General features: G+C 46.8%; 2 protein-coding genes across 3 annotated transcripts; one reads left to right on the forward strand and one right to left on the reverse strand.

The window, feature by feature from the left end:
• Positions 1-630: 630 nt before the first annotated feature.
• zbtb1 (zinc finger and BTB domain containing 1) lies at positions 631-10,212 on the reverse strand. Its single transcript, XM_034700113.1, has 2 exons — positions 10,009-10,212; positions 631-6,945 (listed from the first exon to the last, which is right to left on the reverse strand). The coding sequence occupies exon 2, from the start codon at positions 6,939-6,941 to the stop codon at positions 4,866-4,868; it is 2,076 nt and encodes a 691-aa protein (XP_034556004.1). The 5' UTR covers positions 6,942-6,945; positions 10,009-10,212; the 3' UTR covers positions 631-4,865.
• A 2,915-nt stretch (positions 10,213-13,127) lies between these two features.
• zbtb25 (zinc finger and BTB domain containing 25) lies at positions 13,128-18,261 on the forward strand. 2 transcript variants are annotated; one of them, XM_034699907.1, is made up of 3 exons: positions 13,128-13,201; positions 16,612-16,792; positions 16,934-18,261. In XM_034699907.1, the coding sequence occupies exons 2-3, from the start codon at positions 16,620-16,622 to the stop codon at positions 18,132-18,134; spliced, it is 1,374 nt and encodes a 457-aa protein (XP_034555798.1). In that variant the 5' UTR covers positions 13,128-13,201; positions 16,612-16,619; the 3' UTR covers positions 18,135-18,261. The 2 variants fall into 2 exon arrangements, with proteins under 2 accessions (XP_034555798.1, XP_034555799.1); XM_034699908.1 differs by lacking the exon at positions 13,128-13,201 and having other exon boundaries at positions 16,580-16,792.
• The last annotated feature ends 260 nt before the right edge of the window (positions 18,262-18,521 follow it).

Raw genomic sequence — 18,521 nt, forward strand, 5'->3', positions numbered from 1 at the left:
AGCTGGATTAAAACCATTTAAAAAAAGATTTTAAAGGTTTAATAAACACTTTAAAGATTTACTGAGAATAAGAATTATTATTAACCCTAAATAAAATAATCTATTTAAGAGCAGGACTTAAAATTAGAGGTGTTTTTATGCAGTAGTAATAACAGGGAGGTAACTTCGCAGCAGATGCTTTGATACAATAACCAAGTTAAATTTGAGACTTCCTTAAAAGATCTATAATGACAATTATATTTATTTATTTTATCATAAATAGTTATAATTATATCTTAATATTACTATTATTCATTTATTTTAATTGTATTATGATTATAAATACAGTTATACTACTAGTTATAACATTTTAATATTACTATGAATTATTTATGTATTCGAATTTTGTTATTATTGTAAATACAGGTATAATAATAATTATAATATTTCAATATGACTTTTAATAGATATATTTTAGGGATTATGGTAATGATTAAAGTAATTGATTTATTCATATATTTTAATTTTACTTGAGTTTCTTATTTCCAGAATTCTCTCCGCCACACACACACACACACACACACACACACACACACACACACACACACACACACACACACACACACACACAAAGAACAGACGTGCAGTCCCTTACAAACAGAATTCACTTGGTTTATTGAGTGCTAAAGAAAGGCGAGTGTTTCCTCAGAGATCAGAGCGACGTCCTGAAACTTCACAAAGACTTAAAAAGCTTCAGAGCAACAGAAACCAGCAGAACACACGAAGAAGAAGAAGAAGCTGAACACAAACGGACCAATCAGAAACCAGCGCTGACATCATCTCCCAGACGTGTGACCATTAACAGAAACATTATTACGCTTCTACGAGCGTCTGAAGTCAATCTAACGGAGGCTCCAGAGAAGACAACAAAGTGAAGCACAGCAGAGGGGTTTTAGTCTACAGAGCTAATCTGGATCAGGAAGACCCAGTTTCATTAATCCAGTATTTTCTATCCAACACCAGGTAATCCAGTTCTTTCTGTCTTGGTTTCAAAGGTAGAGTAGTTTGGATGAACTTGATCCTGATACAGACCAAATATCCTGACCTCTAAATGGAGCTGCATACTTTGTCCACAGGGGGCGCCAAAATCAATGCAAACTAGGGAATCCTCAGCTGCTTTAAATCGGAAATTGGGACCAACTTCTTTATTAATCCTGATTGTTGGGATCTAGATAATCCCAAAAGTAACACACGTTCAACTAAATGTTGAATGTCTGCCCCGATAATCCACCAAGGCCCATAACCTGTCGACCCCTACGGCTTAGTTTCTCTGATCTGGTTCCTGATCTGTTTCTGTTGGTTTACATCCCAGACAGAGGAGTACACTCGGTACTGGACCTTTCTCAACTGGTTCTTGACCGTCAATGGGTAGTCCTGATCCCGTGATCTTGTTCTGGATTTGTCCTAAAGTGACCTCACTGCATTAAAGTGCCCTTCATTAAAGTGGATTAGTTTGAACTGGTTTAAGGCAGCATTTATTCAGCATTAAATCCACATGTGGACACGTTGGACCCATCGGACACGGACAGAAACATTTGGCCTCATGGATTCAGTCTTCAGATCTCTGCGGGTCACGTGACCCTGATGGACTCTGATTGTGGATCCGTTAAAGAAAGTAAACACAGCAGCAGCGTCTGAGCTTTGATTGTCAAAACATCTGATGGAAGGAGAGGCGACGAGCTGACGTCGTATGAACCTGCAACAGACCAACTTTAAAACCTCAAACTGAACAACCTTACTTATGAACTGGCGAGTGCTTGGACCTGGACCAAGTTGGTTCTGAATTATCTGGCTTTGGTCTGAACTTGTTTAAAAGGTTTTAGTGTAGTCCAAACTGCCTCTGTGATATCTGTGTCTGAAGCTGGTTGTGGATGATTCTGAGCTGATTATGGTCGGTTTGGTAAAAGGTCTCCCAACTGGTCCCTGCACTTCCAAACGTATATGAACCAACCTGTCTAGACCTTAAACTGGTTCCTGAACACTCTGAACTGGTTTTATGTTTGGTTGAGTTGCTTCTCTACTTGTTCTGGTTGGTTTGAACCAGTCTTCAGCTGGTTTGGTAAGAACCATTCAGTGAGTTTGGGGGAAAGTCTCTGCTGGTTTTGTTGAGAACCATCAGTTCTTGAACCATCAGTTGGTTTGCTCTGGTCTGAGTCGGTGGATAAAATGGTGAATTTGGTGATTTCCCACACCAACATTTAGTTTCTATTGATAGCGATAAAACTCAAATGGACTCAAATGCATGGCTGGAGTCCAGGTTAGAATGGTCCTGGCCTCCCATTGGCTCAACTGGTATGGAAATGAAGAAGGCAACATGCTCCGTTCATGCAGCTTTGAAAACGCTCTGAACATGACTCTAGTCCAGACCGGCACACTAACCCTGTGCTGGTTTCAATGACCTGACCACTTCTAGTGTTGTGTTGTTCTGCTTTCTCATCATCTGATGACAGCACGGAGACGGACCGGACACGCCTCCCAGACCACCTCCGTATGTGGAGTGAGGTCGTATCCCAGCATGCATTGATGAGCGTTGAGGCTTCTTGTCCCTTGTGGTCTGATCCCCCAGATCCTACTTTAATGCAAAGTGTAAACAGGGTCACAGAGAAAGCAAAGCTGAGCTGAAGGAAAAGAATCAGTGTGCTATCAAACCCCCAAAACAAACAGAATCCAGTCCTTTCCCATTGACTGTGCTCACTACCAAGAACACAACAGACTGAGCATGTGTCGTCTTTAGACTTTAGTATTCTGAGAAATAAGTCGGTATCAAAGCTGGGAAAACGCGACTCAAAGCCTGAGGCATCACGACCCTCTGGAACGCTGACAGACTACCCGACAGACTGGTCACTGAGCGTCTCCTGAAGGGTTCAACTCTTGACTTGAGTCACAAGAGTGGGAGCGAGGTTGTTCAAACCCCGCCTCCATCCACCAGCCTGGTTACAGTATATGTTTCTGACTCCTCACGGTCGGTCTTTACATGCGTTCACACTGAGAGCAACATGATCATGACGCAAACAAGTGGAGGTGAACGGGAGGAGTTCATGAAGAGTCTCAAAGTCTGTTCAATCCACACTTTCCTCTCTTTCCGTCCGCCATCTTGACTTCTGGTACATTCTAGTGCAAAAACTATTTGTTGCAACAGATAATAAGTTTGATGACACAAAGTTAGTTTGAACAAGGTTCTGGCTGACCAGCGTTCCTCCGATCATTCATCTCAGTGTAAGTTTTCTCTCTTTGGGGTTTCTTGGCTCACGTACTGCGCCGTGTTTAAAATGACCTGAATATCTTCTGTATATAAAATCTCCGCCTCTTCATAAATAACAATAAACCTCTAGTAAGCTCTTTAGCTGGTTAGCTTCGGCAGGGGTCAACATCAAACAGTGGCTGTGGACGGGTCGCTAAGGCAACAAATATTGTTTTTCCAACACAGTTTCATAAACGTCGTATAAAATCCTGATTATCCGTGTTTCTGCTTTTTTTGACTCTTCGCCAAAGTCGAGACAAATTAAAGCTGCAGATTGTCACACATCAGATTAATAACAGAGCAACCGACTATCAGTTCTGTTCAGGGGTGGGAATGGAAAACCGGATCAGACTTAGAACCGGTTCCACTTGATCAATTACATCGGAATTGTACACCTCAAAGGTTATCGATTCTTCTTAATGATTCATTTCCCAGCACGGCGCCGGCCTCGTCCGGACTCATGAAGCCGAAAATGAGGCACCGAGAGCGGGTAAAATACCTACCCGATTAGAGCTGTAGTCGGGCCTTAAAAGTTAGACCTGACCCGAGCCTGACAGAATTCTGCCCGAACATGTCCGAACCTGAATGACCTGGATTTTTTTAAAGCCTTAACCCGTTTATATGTGTAAAATGAAAATAATGACCGTCGGGTCAAGTCGGTTTGGGGTTGGACAAATATCTTCAGCTCTGTCCCGATTGAGGGGGGCTCGAGGGGTCAAGTCAGGACTCACGCGGCTGAGAATGAGGCACCGAGAGTGGGTAAAACACCTCCACGATGACCCCTGGAGGAAAAACGTTTTTCCTCCAGGCTCTGGGGGCCACGTCCGGACTCACGTGGCCAAAAATGAGGCACCGAGAGTGGGTAAAATACCTCCACGATGACCCCTGGAGGAAAAGCATTTTTCCTCAAGGCTCCGGGGGCCACGTCCGGACTCACGTGGCCGAAAATGAGGCATTGAGAGCGGGTAAAATACCTCCATGATGACCCCTGGAGGAAAAGCATTTTTCCTCAAGGCTCCGGGGGCCACGTCCGGATCGAAAAGCGTTTTTTCCTCCAGGCTCGAGGGCCCACGTCCGGACTCACGCGGCCGAAAATGAGGCATTGAGAGCGGGTAAAATACCTCCGCAATGACCCCTGGAGGAAAAGCGTTTTTCCTCCAGGCTCGACGTCCGGACTCACGTGGCCGTGAATGAGGTCAACCTATTGTTCAGTATGTTCAAGTTGAATATGTTCATGTTCAGTCTTGTGCAGACATCATTTTGGAAAAAATAAAATGGTTCCTTTTGGTGCAGAAGACTGTGTAGAACTACTTTTTTTCTGCCTCAAAATAATACTCAGGACTCGTTAGGAGAACTGATAAGGAATTGAATTGATAAGGAGAATCGGCATTGGCATTGATAAAATCTTTAAATTCCCACCCATAGTCCTGTTGCTCGCAGTGTGAACGCTTCTTTAGGTAATGCATATATTTAAAAAGTGCAGAATAAAAAGTTGTTTTTTGGTGTTTAAGTGCATACATTTGTTCTCACATTTATGGCTTTAGTAACAAACTGGTATAAATGCAGAGGACGGTTGGGATCGCTCCTATAGTCTCTTGGTGTGCTTGGAGTTGTAATGGCTCCTCATGTCTTTACGGAGGCGGAACTTCTCCCCGCAGACGCCGCAGATGTACAGGTGAACATCCATGTGTTTCTCCAGCTGCTCCCCACCTGGAAAGATCTGGAAACACACCTGGCAGATGGTTTCCCCGGCCGACAGGTGGGAGATCATGTGTCTGACGTGGTCGTGTTTGAGGAAGGTTCCTTGATCGCAGACCGGGCACACGTAGCGCGCCATGCCTTTGTGCATGTCGGTGTGCAGCCTGAGCTGGCGCTCCCGTAGGAACTGCTTCCCGCAGGTCTGGCAGGTGAACTGCTTCTCCTTGGTGTGGACGGTGTAGTGCTCCCGCAGGTGGCAGCGCTGATAGAAGCCTTTCCCGCAGATGCTGCAGAAGTGTTTCCGGCGGTGATCCGGTTCAGTGCCTTCCTCCAGCAGCACCGGGCGAAACAGCTCCTGGTCGTGGCAGGACAAGGCGTGCTCCAGCGCCAGGCTCTCGTTCTGAAACAACAGACCGCAGTGAGAGCAGGCCAGGTCAGCTGAATCCAGCAGGCCCTCCTCCATGCCTTGGGCCTCCTCCAGTAGGGACGCCTCGTCCTCCCCGTTAGAGTCTGATTCCCTATCTTGGGATTCGCCGCAGCGCTCTGCGTGCTCCTGTAGCTGGCGGCCTTTGATCAGCACCTGACCACACCTCCCACAGGCACATATATGACCCATGTGGTTGGACAGGTAGTGGGCGGACTTGTCCTCCTCTGTAAACAGATCCCCACAAAGTTCACAAGGGGTGGAGTCTGCTTCCTGTTTCTCCTCTTTGACCTTACGAAGCTTTGCAGGGATCACTAGATCTTCACTGCTGGACATTGGTCCTTCGAAAGGCTCGCTGCTGTTATCCATACCTGAGACGCTGGGCTCTGGTTCGCGCTCAGATCCAGTTTTCTCTCTGCGTAGATCTTTACGAGAGGCATCACTGAAATGTGCGCTGCAGTCTCTGGCGGCGTGCTCGCCTACCCGGACCATTTCTATCTCAGGGAAAATGCTCTCCTCTGGTTCTGTCTTGATGGAGACGCTCCGGGTTGAGCCCGGCTCGCCGTCTGTCCCTGCTGCCACCGACCTCAAACTGAGATCAGAGTCTGCTTTGACCCCGGACCAGTCGTCCTCGCCTTTACACATCGCTCTGTGTTCGTCTAAGCTCTCTGAGGTGGAGCTCTCTGCTTTACTGGAGTCGTTATCGCCGTCCCCGCTTCCTCTCGGCTGATGGAAAGCCTTCCTGTTGGTGCACGTCAGGATGTGTTCGATCAGAAGCTTCTCGCAGCTGAACACGAAGCCGCAGTCGTCGCAGGTGTACGTTCGGCCAAATCGAGGACGGTCTTTTAGCGCTGACCCCCTGGTGTTGGACCTTTTCCTTAAATCACACGGCTGCTCGGCTGCTCCATCGACCACCGGCGGCGCCACTATCAGAGGAGCGTTGACCACCTCCTCTGCCACCGCCACCGCCACCGCCACCGCCGGTCTGTTGACAGTCACTGGAACCGCTGGCCGTACAGCCGTGCTGCTGACAGCTTTTGGTAAGCGCTCGACTTCAGGTGCGGCGGCGGGTCTCTGCTTCTCATACATGCGGACTCCGAACATCATCTTCCCTCCGGCCGGTCCAGCGGAGGAACTGGAGGAGGAGGAGGCTGAGGAGGATGGGGTGAGGTTGGAGCTCCTGATGTCCCTGAGATCCTCCAGTGAGTCGGGGATGTAGTACATCTGCAGGTACGCCATGGACGCCTTGAGCTCCTCAAACTCGTAGCTCCCCACGACGATGCGTCCGAGATACATGAGCTGCAGGATGAGGTCGAAGCACTCGGCGCTGATCTGCATGTTGCTGAGGTCCAGACGGCCCGCCCCCTGCTGGTCCCGGATGAACATCATCCTGAAGTAGGAGCTGCAGGCCGCCAGGACGGCCTTGTGTGCTCTGAAGTAGATGTCCCCGATGGCGATGAGGCAGTCGCACAGGAAGCCCCACTCTCGCTGGTTGTTGAGCTGCTGGAGGACATGATCGCTGTGGCTCGGCCTCGCCATCGCCCTGCAGAGAACAGAGGAAGACACCAACAGAGGAATTAAACGGCTGCATTCTTTCTGCTGTGAGGTTTCTCTGTGGTCGGCTTTTATTGCCTTGTAGAGGATTTCATAATGTTTGGCTGGTCGGGCTCAGGGGGAGACAGAAGCAGCTCTCAGTCCTGCTGTGACTCATCCAGATCTGATATGAATAACTCAGAGATCTGACTTCAGTCATTCAGCTCCAGTTTGAAGATTCTCTCTCACGCAGGGCGACTCCAGACCGGCTGGTTTTCAGACTCTGTTAGTGGCTAAACTAAATGATGTTCATGTTTATTCACTTCTCTGTATCCTGTAATAAATCAAAGTTATTATAAAAATAAAGGAGGATAAAGTGTGAACACTAAGGGGGGTTAGACTGATCATTAAATATTTATGTTGACGTCCTCATAAAAAATGTGGCAGCCTGTACCAAAACTAAGATCTAAGACCCACGGTGAGGCAGCTTTTTATCATTTTTATTTATTTATTTATTTAACCAGGTGAGTTCATCACGGCCCACACCTGTGGAACACCCTACCTGAAGATCTGAGGGCTGCACAGAGTCAATATTTTTAAGAGCAAACTCAAGACTAACCTTCTTAGTCTCGCCTTTAACTGAGTTTTAATCTTATGACAGTTTTATTTATCATCTAGCTCAAATTTTAGTCACTTTTTATTCTATTTTATTTATATTTTAAGTATAGCATCTTATTTTCCTTTTATGGTTTAATATTTTAGTGCTTTATTATCTTAGAAATGTATTTTATTTTGGTAAGTTTAATTTCCTGTGCTGAGTTTTCTTCCAGTGTTTCCTCATTAAGATATCATGAGTTTCCTCAGTTCGTTCAGCAACTTCTTTTTTATTTGTATTTATTTTCTTTCTTTTTATTATTATTGTTGCATAGATTGTGTTCTTCACTTTAGGATTGTGGGTGGGTTTTGGGGTCGGGGCTGGGTTGGGATTAGGATGGGGGGGGGCACTTTGTGTTACAATATCACTCTTCTTTTCTGTTCTTTCTCTCTTTGTTATTGCCTTTTTCCTTCCATTCCTTCTTTCCTGCTGTCCTTCTTTCTTACCCCATCCTTTCCTTCTGTCCTTTCCTTCACCATTAATTCTCCTCTTTTTCTTTCTTCTGGTCTCCCTCTCTTTTCTCTTTTCTTAGACCTTTCTGGAGTCCCTGAGCTCCCTTGTCTCGTAGGTTCCTCTGGATCTCTGCTGTAGATTCCTTTTTTGGGTTCTGTCATTCATCCTTTCTTTCTTTCTTTCTTTCTTTCTTTCTTTGTTCTTCATCCTTTCTGTCTCCTTTTCTCCACCATTTATTCTCCTCTTTTTCTTTCTTCTGGTCTCCCTCTCTTCTCTCTTTTCTTAGACCTTTCTGGAGTCCCTGAGCTCCCTTGTCTCGTAGGTTCCTCTGGATCTCTGCTGCTGTGGACGTGGTCCAGACTCCAGCTGCTACAACTACTACTATCCGTCTCCCCACTATCATCTCTCTCTCTCTTCACCTCCCTCTATCCCTCTCTCCAACACGGTCTCAGCAGATGTGTGTCTAACATGAGTCTGGTCCTGCTGGAGGTTTCTGCCTGTTAAAGGAAGTTTGTCCTTGCCACTGTAACTTGCTAAATGCTGCAAAGTGCTCTGCTCATGGTGGATTAAGATGAGACCAGACTGAGTCCTGTCTGGAAGATGGGACTGGATCTGATCCGGTCTTGATGTTGGGTCTTTGTTGATAATAGAACATAGAGTACGGTGTAGACCGGCTCTGTTTGGAGAGAGTCTGAGGATTGTGATTTGGTGCTTTATAAATAAAGATTGATTGATGTTTGGGGGCGTGGCCTCTTTGAGTGACAGGTGGGGAACTCCTCTCTTTCAGTCAGTTTGAACTTTTAAGAGTCTCATGAAGTTTTGATTCACAAACTGAACCTGGTTAAGTTTGTTAAGGTAGTAATCTAAAGTGTTCCTGTCACAGTGAAGAGTTTTACAGTAACTGAGCTTCAGAACATCTCATCGCCCCCACAGCCAGCAGGCATGCGGGGGACAGTCCCACATGCAAGGGCTGTAAACAACAGAAACCTGGTCCTGGTGGATCCGGCACAGACCCAGCACAGACCCCGGGGGGGACCTGAGGGTGTTACCGGGGAGAGAGAGACCGTGTCGGGGCTGAAAGGAGGGAGAGGCCGCCCGCACTCACGAGCTAAAATGGAGATGATTGCTCTTCAGTGGTTAACTGCGTGAAGCTAACAGCAGCTAGCATGGATAAGACAGGAAGTCACCGCGGAATTTATGAGAGCACCTTCAAAATAAAACGGATAAAATAAAACATTTATATTAATGAAGTTTAAATGCAGTGTTAAGTGCATGTTAAGCATTTCTGAAGGTGATATCTAAGGCAACGTCTTTACTGCTGTGTCCCGTTAATCATCTGTTCTCATCTTTCATTCCACTACATGGAAGTTACTATGTGACTTGGCACATTCACAAATAACTACTGTATCTATCTGAATCACACTGTTTTTCATATTATGTATGTTTGTTTTTAAATAACCTGGAGCCATTTTTATTGTGCAATAACTTACCTTATCTATTTATCAGATAGAAGTGTACATAGTGTGTATATATCTGTAATAGTTGCCATATTTTAATTTATTTTATTCTATTTTATTTTTTTATTGTATTTTATTTCATTTTATTTTATTTTATTTTACCCTTGTCATTGCTATTATCATTGTTATTACATTTTTAACTATGTTAGTACATTGTTGTATTCCCCTGTCCCATGTTGTAAGCTGCTGTAACAAAAGAATTTCCCCCCCGGGACAAATAAGTATATCTTATCTTATCTTATTTTGAAAATCCAAAGCGGAAGTAGTGGTTATAAATGTCGTCAACTTGACGTTTACAGTGATCTCTCTCCCGCAAACAGTCCCGCCACCCCCGCACAGCCACCCGCACTCAGCTAGCACCGACAGCAGCAGCAGCAGGCCGCGGGGATCTGTCTCAGCTCTCCCGGGCAGGAGGCTCCGTGGGTCGGGCTGAACCCCGAGCACTCACCGTGGGTCCCGGAGGCCGGCGGAGGAGGTGCAGCAGGCGGCGGAGGGATCCCCGGGGGGTGTGAAGGTTCCTCCGCGGAGGGTTTGTTGTGTTCAGGGGGAAAGTTGAGACGAAGGAGAAACCCTCTTCTTCCTCTTCTTCTTCCTCTTCTTCTTCTCCGCCTGCAGGATGAAAGAACTTCCGCACAGTCTGCCGCGCCGGCAAGCTACCCTCTGTGAGGAGCGACTTCCGGTTATAAGGCTGGATTTCAAAATAAATGTTTTACATTACAACTTGATTTATCTGGCTTTAAAACAGTAAAATACATCTATAATTCCTCTGATAATCCCATTAGGTGTACTAGTGGCTTTAAAATTACCAGTGAGCCTGTGGAGGTGAATGAGAGTGGGGGTGATGTGCTGCCAGGGCTTGGTGTGCGTGAGAACCATAGACTGTAAATAAAAATGGACAGCGTTGCTCCGCCTCTTCCTGTTGTACGGTTCTCAAGCCAAAAAATTCCTCTCCTGGGCGTAGCCATTGTGCAGCCAGAGCCTGTGAAGCCACTGTAAAAAGCTCCGCCCTACAGCGTAGCGTCATGTTGTGTGTCCTTTGGAGTTTCCCTCTACGGCGGCTGTGAATCAAAGGAAACAGGAAGTAAAACCCCGTTTTTTAAACTCTAATAACTAACGAAAAAGAAACTGTTCAGGAAAAAGAGGCCTTGAACACAAAACAGTCAAATACTAACTACATATCACCACAGCATACGGATGTGAGAAACATTCGTACGACGTGTATTTATTTTTTAAAGTTTGACTGTGAGTTTTTGACCTATACTGCAGCTGGCCACTAGGGGGCAGACACTTTGGTGAAAGCTTCACTTCCAGCCGAGCGAGATGCATCCCTGGCGGGAACACTGTAGCCGTTGGCTAGGAGGCTCAAACTCCGCCTCTTCACGTTACAATCGCTCAACAGCAGCAATATGGCTGCTGCCGCCGCCGATTGGCCTCAAAACAGTGCTTCAGAAACAAGTGACATCACGGATACTACGCCCATTATTTATACAGTCTATGATATCTGTTTAAGGCTTTCACACCAAACATATATACTTCCTCAACAAGTTTGAAAACACGTTCATTAAAAAGCGATTCAATAGTTATTAAAAGTTTTGGTTACTTCCCAGTTATTTTATTGACGTCAATAGTAGCTAGGCAAATTGATCAAAATATATAGATACATATCAAAATACACAACATGAATATCCTTACCTTGTGTTTGTAAGAATAAAACTGCTCAAAGCCACAATAATAAAAAATAAAATAAATCAGGTATGACTTTTATTTTGGAATTCTACCCGGAAGTGTCATGTTGTATTAGCTGCAAAGCTTGACAGGGTGAGTCGAGGACGCAGGCTGAAAGGATCCTCCAGAGAGAGGGATCAGGGAAGAGGTGTCACTCTGAGCTAAATCTGAGGGACCACATGTTTTAGGATCTAATGAATTAATGACATCTCACTATGTCTCATTTTACTGAACTCAGTTTGAGTCTGTCAGGTTAGACTCAGTGACTTTAGAGAAGAGGTGAAAAATGTAAAATCTATTTATATCCTGTGGAAAATAAAAACATGTTTCATATATATGTTTATGTCTGCAGATTATTGTGTTGAATGTTTTATGTCTACATCTGATCATGTTTTCATAATAAAATCAGACAAACAGTAAGGTGTTATTGGTTGTTCACTTATTTTCAATATCTTTTTAAAAGTACACATATATATATATATTTGTTTATCATTATTTTTATTTACATGTGCAATATGTTTCTGCCCATACTCTTACTTCTGTATGTTGTTTTTTATTCACTCATGTCACTTGTGCGTACATTTCTTATGGTATCACTGGTTTTGTAAATATCTTGTAAATTTACTTATTTAGTTTGTACATACTTTTCTTAGAAAATGCTAATTTACTTTTTTAAATTGCTAATAGCTTTTTAATATTTACTATTTTATATGCTCTTTGTTGTTTGCACTATCTACTGCTGCTGTAACACAGTAAATCCCCCCGTTGTGGGACGGATAAAGGATTTTCTTTCTCTCAACTCTCTCCAGAAACATCATTTAAAATAAATTGACAAACAATAAAAACCTAATATATATATATGTATATATATAGGGTGTCCCGACCCACACTTGGGGAACCCCTGAATTAATGGATATTTAACTCTGACAGAAAACAATAATAAAAAAAGTGAATCAAATAAAAAATGTAAATAAAATATTGAATACAGAAAACTATTATCAGAGCGGTGTATGAAAAGGCGTCGTCACATTTTCAATTGAGCTCTTTTAATACAATTATTCAAAAGTATAGTTGGTAGATCACTAAATAAAACACATTAATATTATTATTAATATTATTATTATAATAACTATTGTTATAATATACTAGTTTGGTCCTCTGGAGCAAAACATACCAGATCAACTGGTTGGCTCACTCTCCAGGTTCCCAGAGTTCATCCTGAGCTGGGAAAATCTGCCTTTTTGTGTATTTGCACCATCTGCATGGAACTCCCTGCAAAGCACTTTAAAAATAAATGCACTGGTTTCTTTGAATCATTTAAAATCATTAGTTTTAACATTTTTAACCTCTGATTGCACCTGTTTTCACTGACTTTGTGTAACATTATTTTTCAATGGTTGTAACATTACTTTTAATTGTTGTCTGTTTTTAACTGATCATCATTATTTTAGGGTTACATCTTTTATTTGCTTGTCATGCATTTTAATGTTTCTTTTATATACTCGTCGTCATTGTAAATGAGGGCTTGCTCTCAATGATTTTAGAGTTTAAATAAAGATAATATATTTTGTAATTTGAATGAAATCATGAGAGTTCATCAGTACATATTCTTTATTTCTCCTCTATGAATGGAGATCTCTGTGCGCTGATGATCTCTGGTCATTAGTGTTAAAGCAGATGGATGAGTGTGTCAGTCATTGATCAGGTATAGATCAGGTAATGAAGGGTCTGATCAGGTATTGAAGGGTCTGATCAGGTATTGTTAATCAGGTATAACATGTTGGTGCAGACACAGTCGGCTCACGTGACTCCCCCCTTTGACCCTTCCTCTCGCGAGACGTGGCGCGGCTTTCTGCGAGATCATCTGCAGCAACAAATCTGCTCCTCATCCTGAAGACAATCTGCTCCTTTCTGCGGTAAGACTGCGATTAACGGCCACCGGGCACGGCGCGCGTGCACGGCGTAGACACACACACACACACAGACACACACAGACACAGACACACACAAACACAGACACACACACACACACAGACACACACTGATGGTGTCGGGGAGACTGGCCGTGCGCTCGCGCCTGTGTGTGCGCAGGTGGATGAGGGCGTGCGTGTTTGTGCATCTGAATGAGACAGAGGATGGAGGAGGCTGCAGCCGCACGAGCGCGACACGACGTGCACGCGCAGAGCTGGTTTGTTGTTTGGTCTGTTTCCGGTCAGGAATGTTGGTCAGACAGACCCCCCCCCCCTCCCTCCATCATCAGCAACAGCTGTGTGTGTGTGTGTGTGTGTGTGTGTGTGTGTGTGTGATTGATGTGTGATGTGTGTCAGTGTGTGTGCAGGTGGGTGCTCCTCAGGTGACCTTCAGTGGGGTCAGAGGTCTGACCTGTAGCTCACTTGTTCACACTGTAGGTGGGCGGGGTCAAAGGGGAATCTGTGACATCATGTGTGGTTCACCTGCAGCAGGTGTGTGAAGGTGTTCATGCTGTGATGCGTTCACTGTCCTCACACATTAAGGTAATTACCTGTCGCAGAGTTCAGCAGGTAGAATCAGATGATTCTATTTGATAAGAACCTTTGACTGTTATTAAAGGATCGCCTCTATCAGCCAACAGGTGTGTCTATAGGTGCATTTGGACCAAGAGTTCCTGGGTCTTTTAGCCTCCAGAACTACTTCACCCTGAACTGAAAGGTTCCTGTGCCCCCATTGTTGTCTGCTTTTAGACTGCGGGCTGAAGTCCCGGGTAGATTGTTTAAATCAGGCCAAAGTAAATGCACTACACCACCAGACCAGTAGAGGGCAGTAACACAAAGAGGAATGCCATTCATCACAGATGACACCATAGAAGCAGACGGACAGGCAGGTATCATTATGAGCAACACGACAGTTAGCCTGTTAGCATGAAGAGACTCAGCTGGTCTGTTTTAGATGGTGCTATATTTCATCACAGATGGATTCACTGAGTCAACACGTGAGAGGAGATAAGCGTGAGTAGCAAAGACGTTTCAACACGGCTTTAAAATCCTTTTGAACTCAAAAAGACGTGATCGCAGAGATCGGCCGGTGTTTTGGTTTAAACGGCGACCCTGTTAACTGGAGACTCTCAGCCGGATGCATCCCTCATAAACGTCTTTAGACCATCATTAAATATCTGATGAGGATATTTTGAAATCTTCATAAAAACTAAACTAGTTTGCATTCCCAGGAACTCCCTCTGTGTTTCAACAGCTGTGTAAACTCCACAAACACTGACACGTTCAGCTGAAGGTCTCCAGTTTACAGGGTCACTTTTAAAAGCGGAACACCGGGAGGAGAGACGCATTCACGGTGGGCTGAGAGAAGACTACTGTTACAAGCTGCTAAATCAAGAGAATCACAGCTTCTTCTTTTGAAAAGTACACACACATACAAAACAGATAGAACAAATAAAAATTAATGAAAGAAAGAGAAATCAAGAGAATCACAGATGTGTGTGATGTTATTGTGGACGGAGGGAGGAATAAAAACACTGAGGTTAATCTACCGATCAGACACGTTCAGCATTGCACCTTTGAAAAGTACTACCCCACTAGCAGGGGCTTTTTAGGGGGGAGATTATCTACCCCTGAACTAAATCTAGACCCTGGGTCCACCAGTGCTCCAACTATCCGGGCATCACACTCCTCAGAGTGCTGGAAAGGAGGCCTTGGCCAGTTACCAAACATCAGGAGGGATAATGCAGATTCCAGCCTGGCCATCGGACAGTGGACCAGATTTTTATCCTTGCAAGGCTTCTAGAAGGAGCATGGGAGATCGCCCATCGAGTCCACATGTATTTTGTGACCTTGAGAAACCTACAAACCTGTCCCTTCTGGGGTCATGTGGGGGGGCACTGGGGGAAATGGGTTTCTTGGGCTGTTAATACAGCTGAGCAATCCAGTCCCTGTATAAAGGGACGGCTGCACAAAGTTGGACACAGTCCCGGTGCATGCTGGCCTCAACCGGGTATATCCTTGGTCTCTAGTTCTGTTGTATGATCTTCATGGATAGGATCTCAGTCTTCACCCAGGGGTTTCCAGTTTGTAGGCCTCAAATATCGGCAGGCATTAGGGTGGTTTGCAGCAAAGTGAGAAGCCGTTGTGATGAGGGTCAGGACTTCCAAATCCAAGGCCATGGAGCTCTGCCCCAAAGAAAGTGGATTGCCCCTCCTGATGGGGAGTGGGTCTTTGCCCACAGTGAAGGAGTTCAAGTGTCTTGGGGTCTTGTTCACGAGTGAGGGTAGGTTGACTCCCTTTCAGAGGTTTCCTGGTCCGTCACGGATCATGTAGGTGTCCTCTCACCTGTGTGTCTCTGTGTTGTTGTAGGCGGGGCCATGGAGGTGTCCTCTCACCTGTGTGTCTCTGCGTTGTTGTAGGCGGGGCCATGGAGGTGTCCTCTCACCTGTGTGTCTGTGTTGTTGTAGGCGGGGCCATGGAGGTGTCCTCTCACCTGTGTGTCTCTGCGTTGTTGTAGGCGGGGCCATGGAGGTGTCCTCTCACCTGTGTGTCTCTGTGTTGTTGTAGGCGGGGCCATGGAGGTGTCCTCTCACCTGTGTGTCTCTGTGTTGTTGTAGGCGGGGCCATGGAGGTGTCCTCTCACCTGTGTGTCTCTGTGTTGTTGTAGGCGGGGCCATGGAGGTGTCCTCTCACCTGTGTGTGTCTCTGTGTTGTTGTAGGCCATGGAGGTGTCCTCTCACCTGTGTGTCTTTGTGTTGTTGTAGGAGGGGCCATGGAGGTGTCTTCTCACCTGTGTGTCTCTGTGTTGTTGTAGGAGGGGCCATAGAGGTGTCCTCTCACCTGTGTGTCTCTGTGTTGTTGTAGGTGAGGCCATGGAGGTGTCCTCTCACCTGTGTGTCTCTGTGTTGTTGTAGGCCATGGATGTGTCCTCTCACCTGTGTGTCTCTGTGTTGTTGTAGGTGAGGCCATGGAGGTGTCCTCTCACCTGTGTGTCTCTGTGTTGTTGTAGGCCATGGAGGTGTCCTCTCACCTGTGTGTCTCTGTGTTGTTGTAGGCGGGGCCATGGAGGTGTCCTCTCACCTGTGTGTGTCTCTGTGTTGTTGTAGGAGGGGCCATGGAGGTGTCCTCTCACCTGTGTGTCTCTGTGTTGTTGTAGGCCATGGAGGTGTCCTCTCACCTGTGTGTCTCTGTGTTGTTGTAGGAGGGGCCATGGAGGTGTCCTCTCACCTGTGTGTGTCTCTGTGTTGTTGTAGGAGGGGCCATGGAGGTGTCCTCTCACCTGTGTGTCTCTGTGTTGTTGTAGGCGGGGCCATGGAGGTGTCCTCTCACCTGTGTGTGTCTCTGTGTTGTTGTAGGCGGGGCCATGGAGGTGTCCTCTCACAGCCTCTTCCTGCTGCAGCAGCTCAACGTCCAGAGAGAGTTTGGCTTCCTGTGCGACTGCACGGTCGCCATCGGGAACGTCTACTTCAAAGCTCACCGTGCCGTGCTGGCCGCCTTCTCCAACTACTTCAAGATGATCTTTATCCACCAGTCCAGGTCAGGTAACACACACACCTGAAACACACACGCCTGATAACACACACACAGTTTGTCAGGTAAGGCGGGGCAGAGCACCTGACAGTTCTGAATCAGGGTCAAGATGTGGGTCTCTTGTCTCCTGTGTCTTTGTGTCTGCAGTGAGTGCATAAAGATCCAGCCCACGGACATCCAGCCAGACGTCTTCAGCTACCTGCTTCACATCATGTACACCGGCATGTGTCCCAAACAGCCCGTAGATCAGAGCCGGCTCCAGGAGGGCATCAAGTTCCTCCACGCCTACCAGCTGTGCCGGAAACCAGGAGAGGGCGCCGCAGACACCGCCTCTGATGTGGTTCGCATGTCAAACCTTTATGGCATCCAGATCTCCTCCCAGCTGGCCAACAAAGACACAGCAGGAGCCCCAAAGTCCACCTCAGGGTCCCGCGGGGCCCCAGAAGATGGACGCTCCTCTGGCCGAGGGGGCCGGTCCAGCTCCCAGCTGTCTCTAGCTGTGGGACTGGAGGGTGTTCCATCAGACCACCAGGGCTCCGGCCTACGCAATGTCTGCTCTGTGGCGTCAGGAGACGACTCGGACATCTCGACCCGCATCAAGCAGGAGCGTTTGGAGGAGGAGGACGGGGATGATGGGGAGGAAGGGCAGGGGGCGGGGTCTCTGTCTCCAGCCCAAGGTAGCAGTCCCAGTCAGGGCCTCCTGTTCAAAGACCGGTCCCTGGTCCTGTTGTGTCCACGTTGTGGTGAGCGGTGCTCGTCTCCAGAGGGTCTAAGGGAGCACCTATTCACCCACGCCCTCGACCCCACCCGCTTGATGGAAGGGCTGTCCCAGAGCGGCGAGCTGGATGCTGGCGGTGAGGAGGGGCCTCCAGGGGCCCAGGAGCAGCTGGATGCGGGGTGTCTCGAGGAGGCGCTAAGACAGAGCCAGGCGCTCGCCAACCAGCTAGCCGCAGAGCTAAGGAGGAGCCGAGGGGGAGGAGGCGGAGGGGGGAACAGCCCCGCCCCCGCCGTCCTGCACTCCCGCAAAAGAAAGATCGCCTGCGCCGTGTGTAGTCTGCGCTTCTCCCACAAGAGCCAGCTGCAGGAGCACATGTACACCCACACGGGCAAACCATCGCGCTACCACCGATACAACCGCCTCTGCAGCCAGCTCTTCCAGGCCTCCGCCCACTTCTGCGAAGGCGGCGCAGAGCCTTCGGGAGGGGGCGTGGCTGGGGGCGTGGCCTCCACCGGTGTCGCAACGCTCTCCGAGGAGCCGAACAGGGACACTCAGGACAACGGCAGCTCCTGCTACTCCCTGGACTCTGAGATCTCCCAGGAGAGCGTGGAGGGCGTGCCTGTCGAGTGATGACATCAGAGGAGTGATGTCATCATACGGGTGATGACGTCATCATACAGGTGATGTCATCATATGGGTGATGGCAGCTGTTTGATTGAGCTCACAGGTGGTTCTGTTGTGTGTGTGTGTGTGTGTGTGTGTGAAAAGACTCTGAGGTTTGTGTTGTTCTGTTTGTGTCTCTGCTGCTGTCTGACAGTCCTGTACCTGTGCAGGTGTGTGTTCATGTGTGTGTGTGTGTGTGTGTGTGTGTGAGAGGTCACTCAGTCCCTCCAGGAAGTTGCAATATCGCGATCGCAACTATCGACGCAAATTCAACCAATCAGCGTGATTTTTGTGCGGCCTTGCAATTTTATACAATCAACGCAAATTTGACCAATCACCTTAACCTCAGCCCCT

The sequence above is a fragment of the Notolabrus celidotus genome, chromosome 13, assembly GCF_009762535.1.
Source record: "Notolabrus celidotus isolate fNotCel1 chromosome 13, fNotCel1.pri, whole genome shotgun sequence".
Classification (NCBI taxonomy): Eukaryota; Metazoa; Chordata; class Actinopteri; order Labriformes; family Labridae; genus Notolabrus; species Notolabrus celidotus.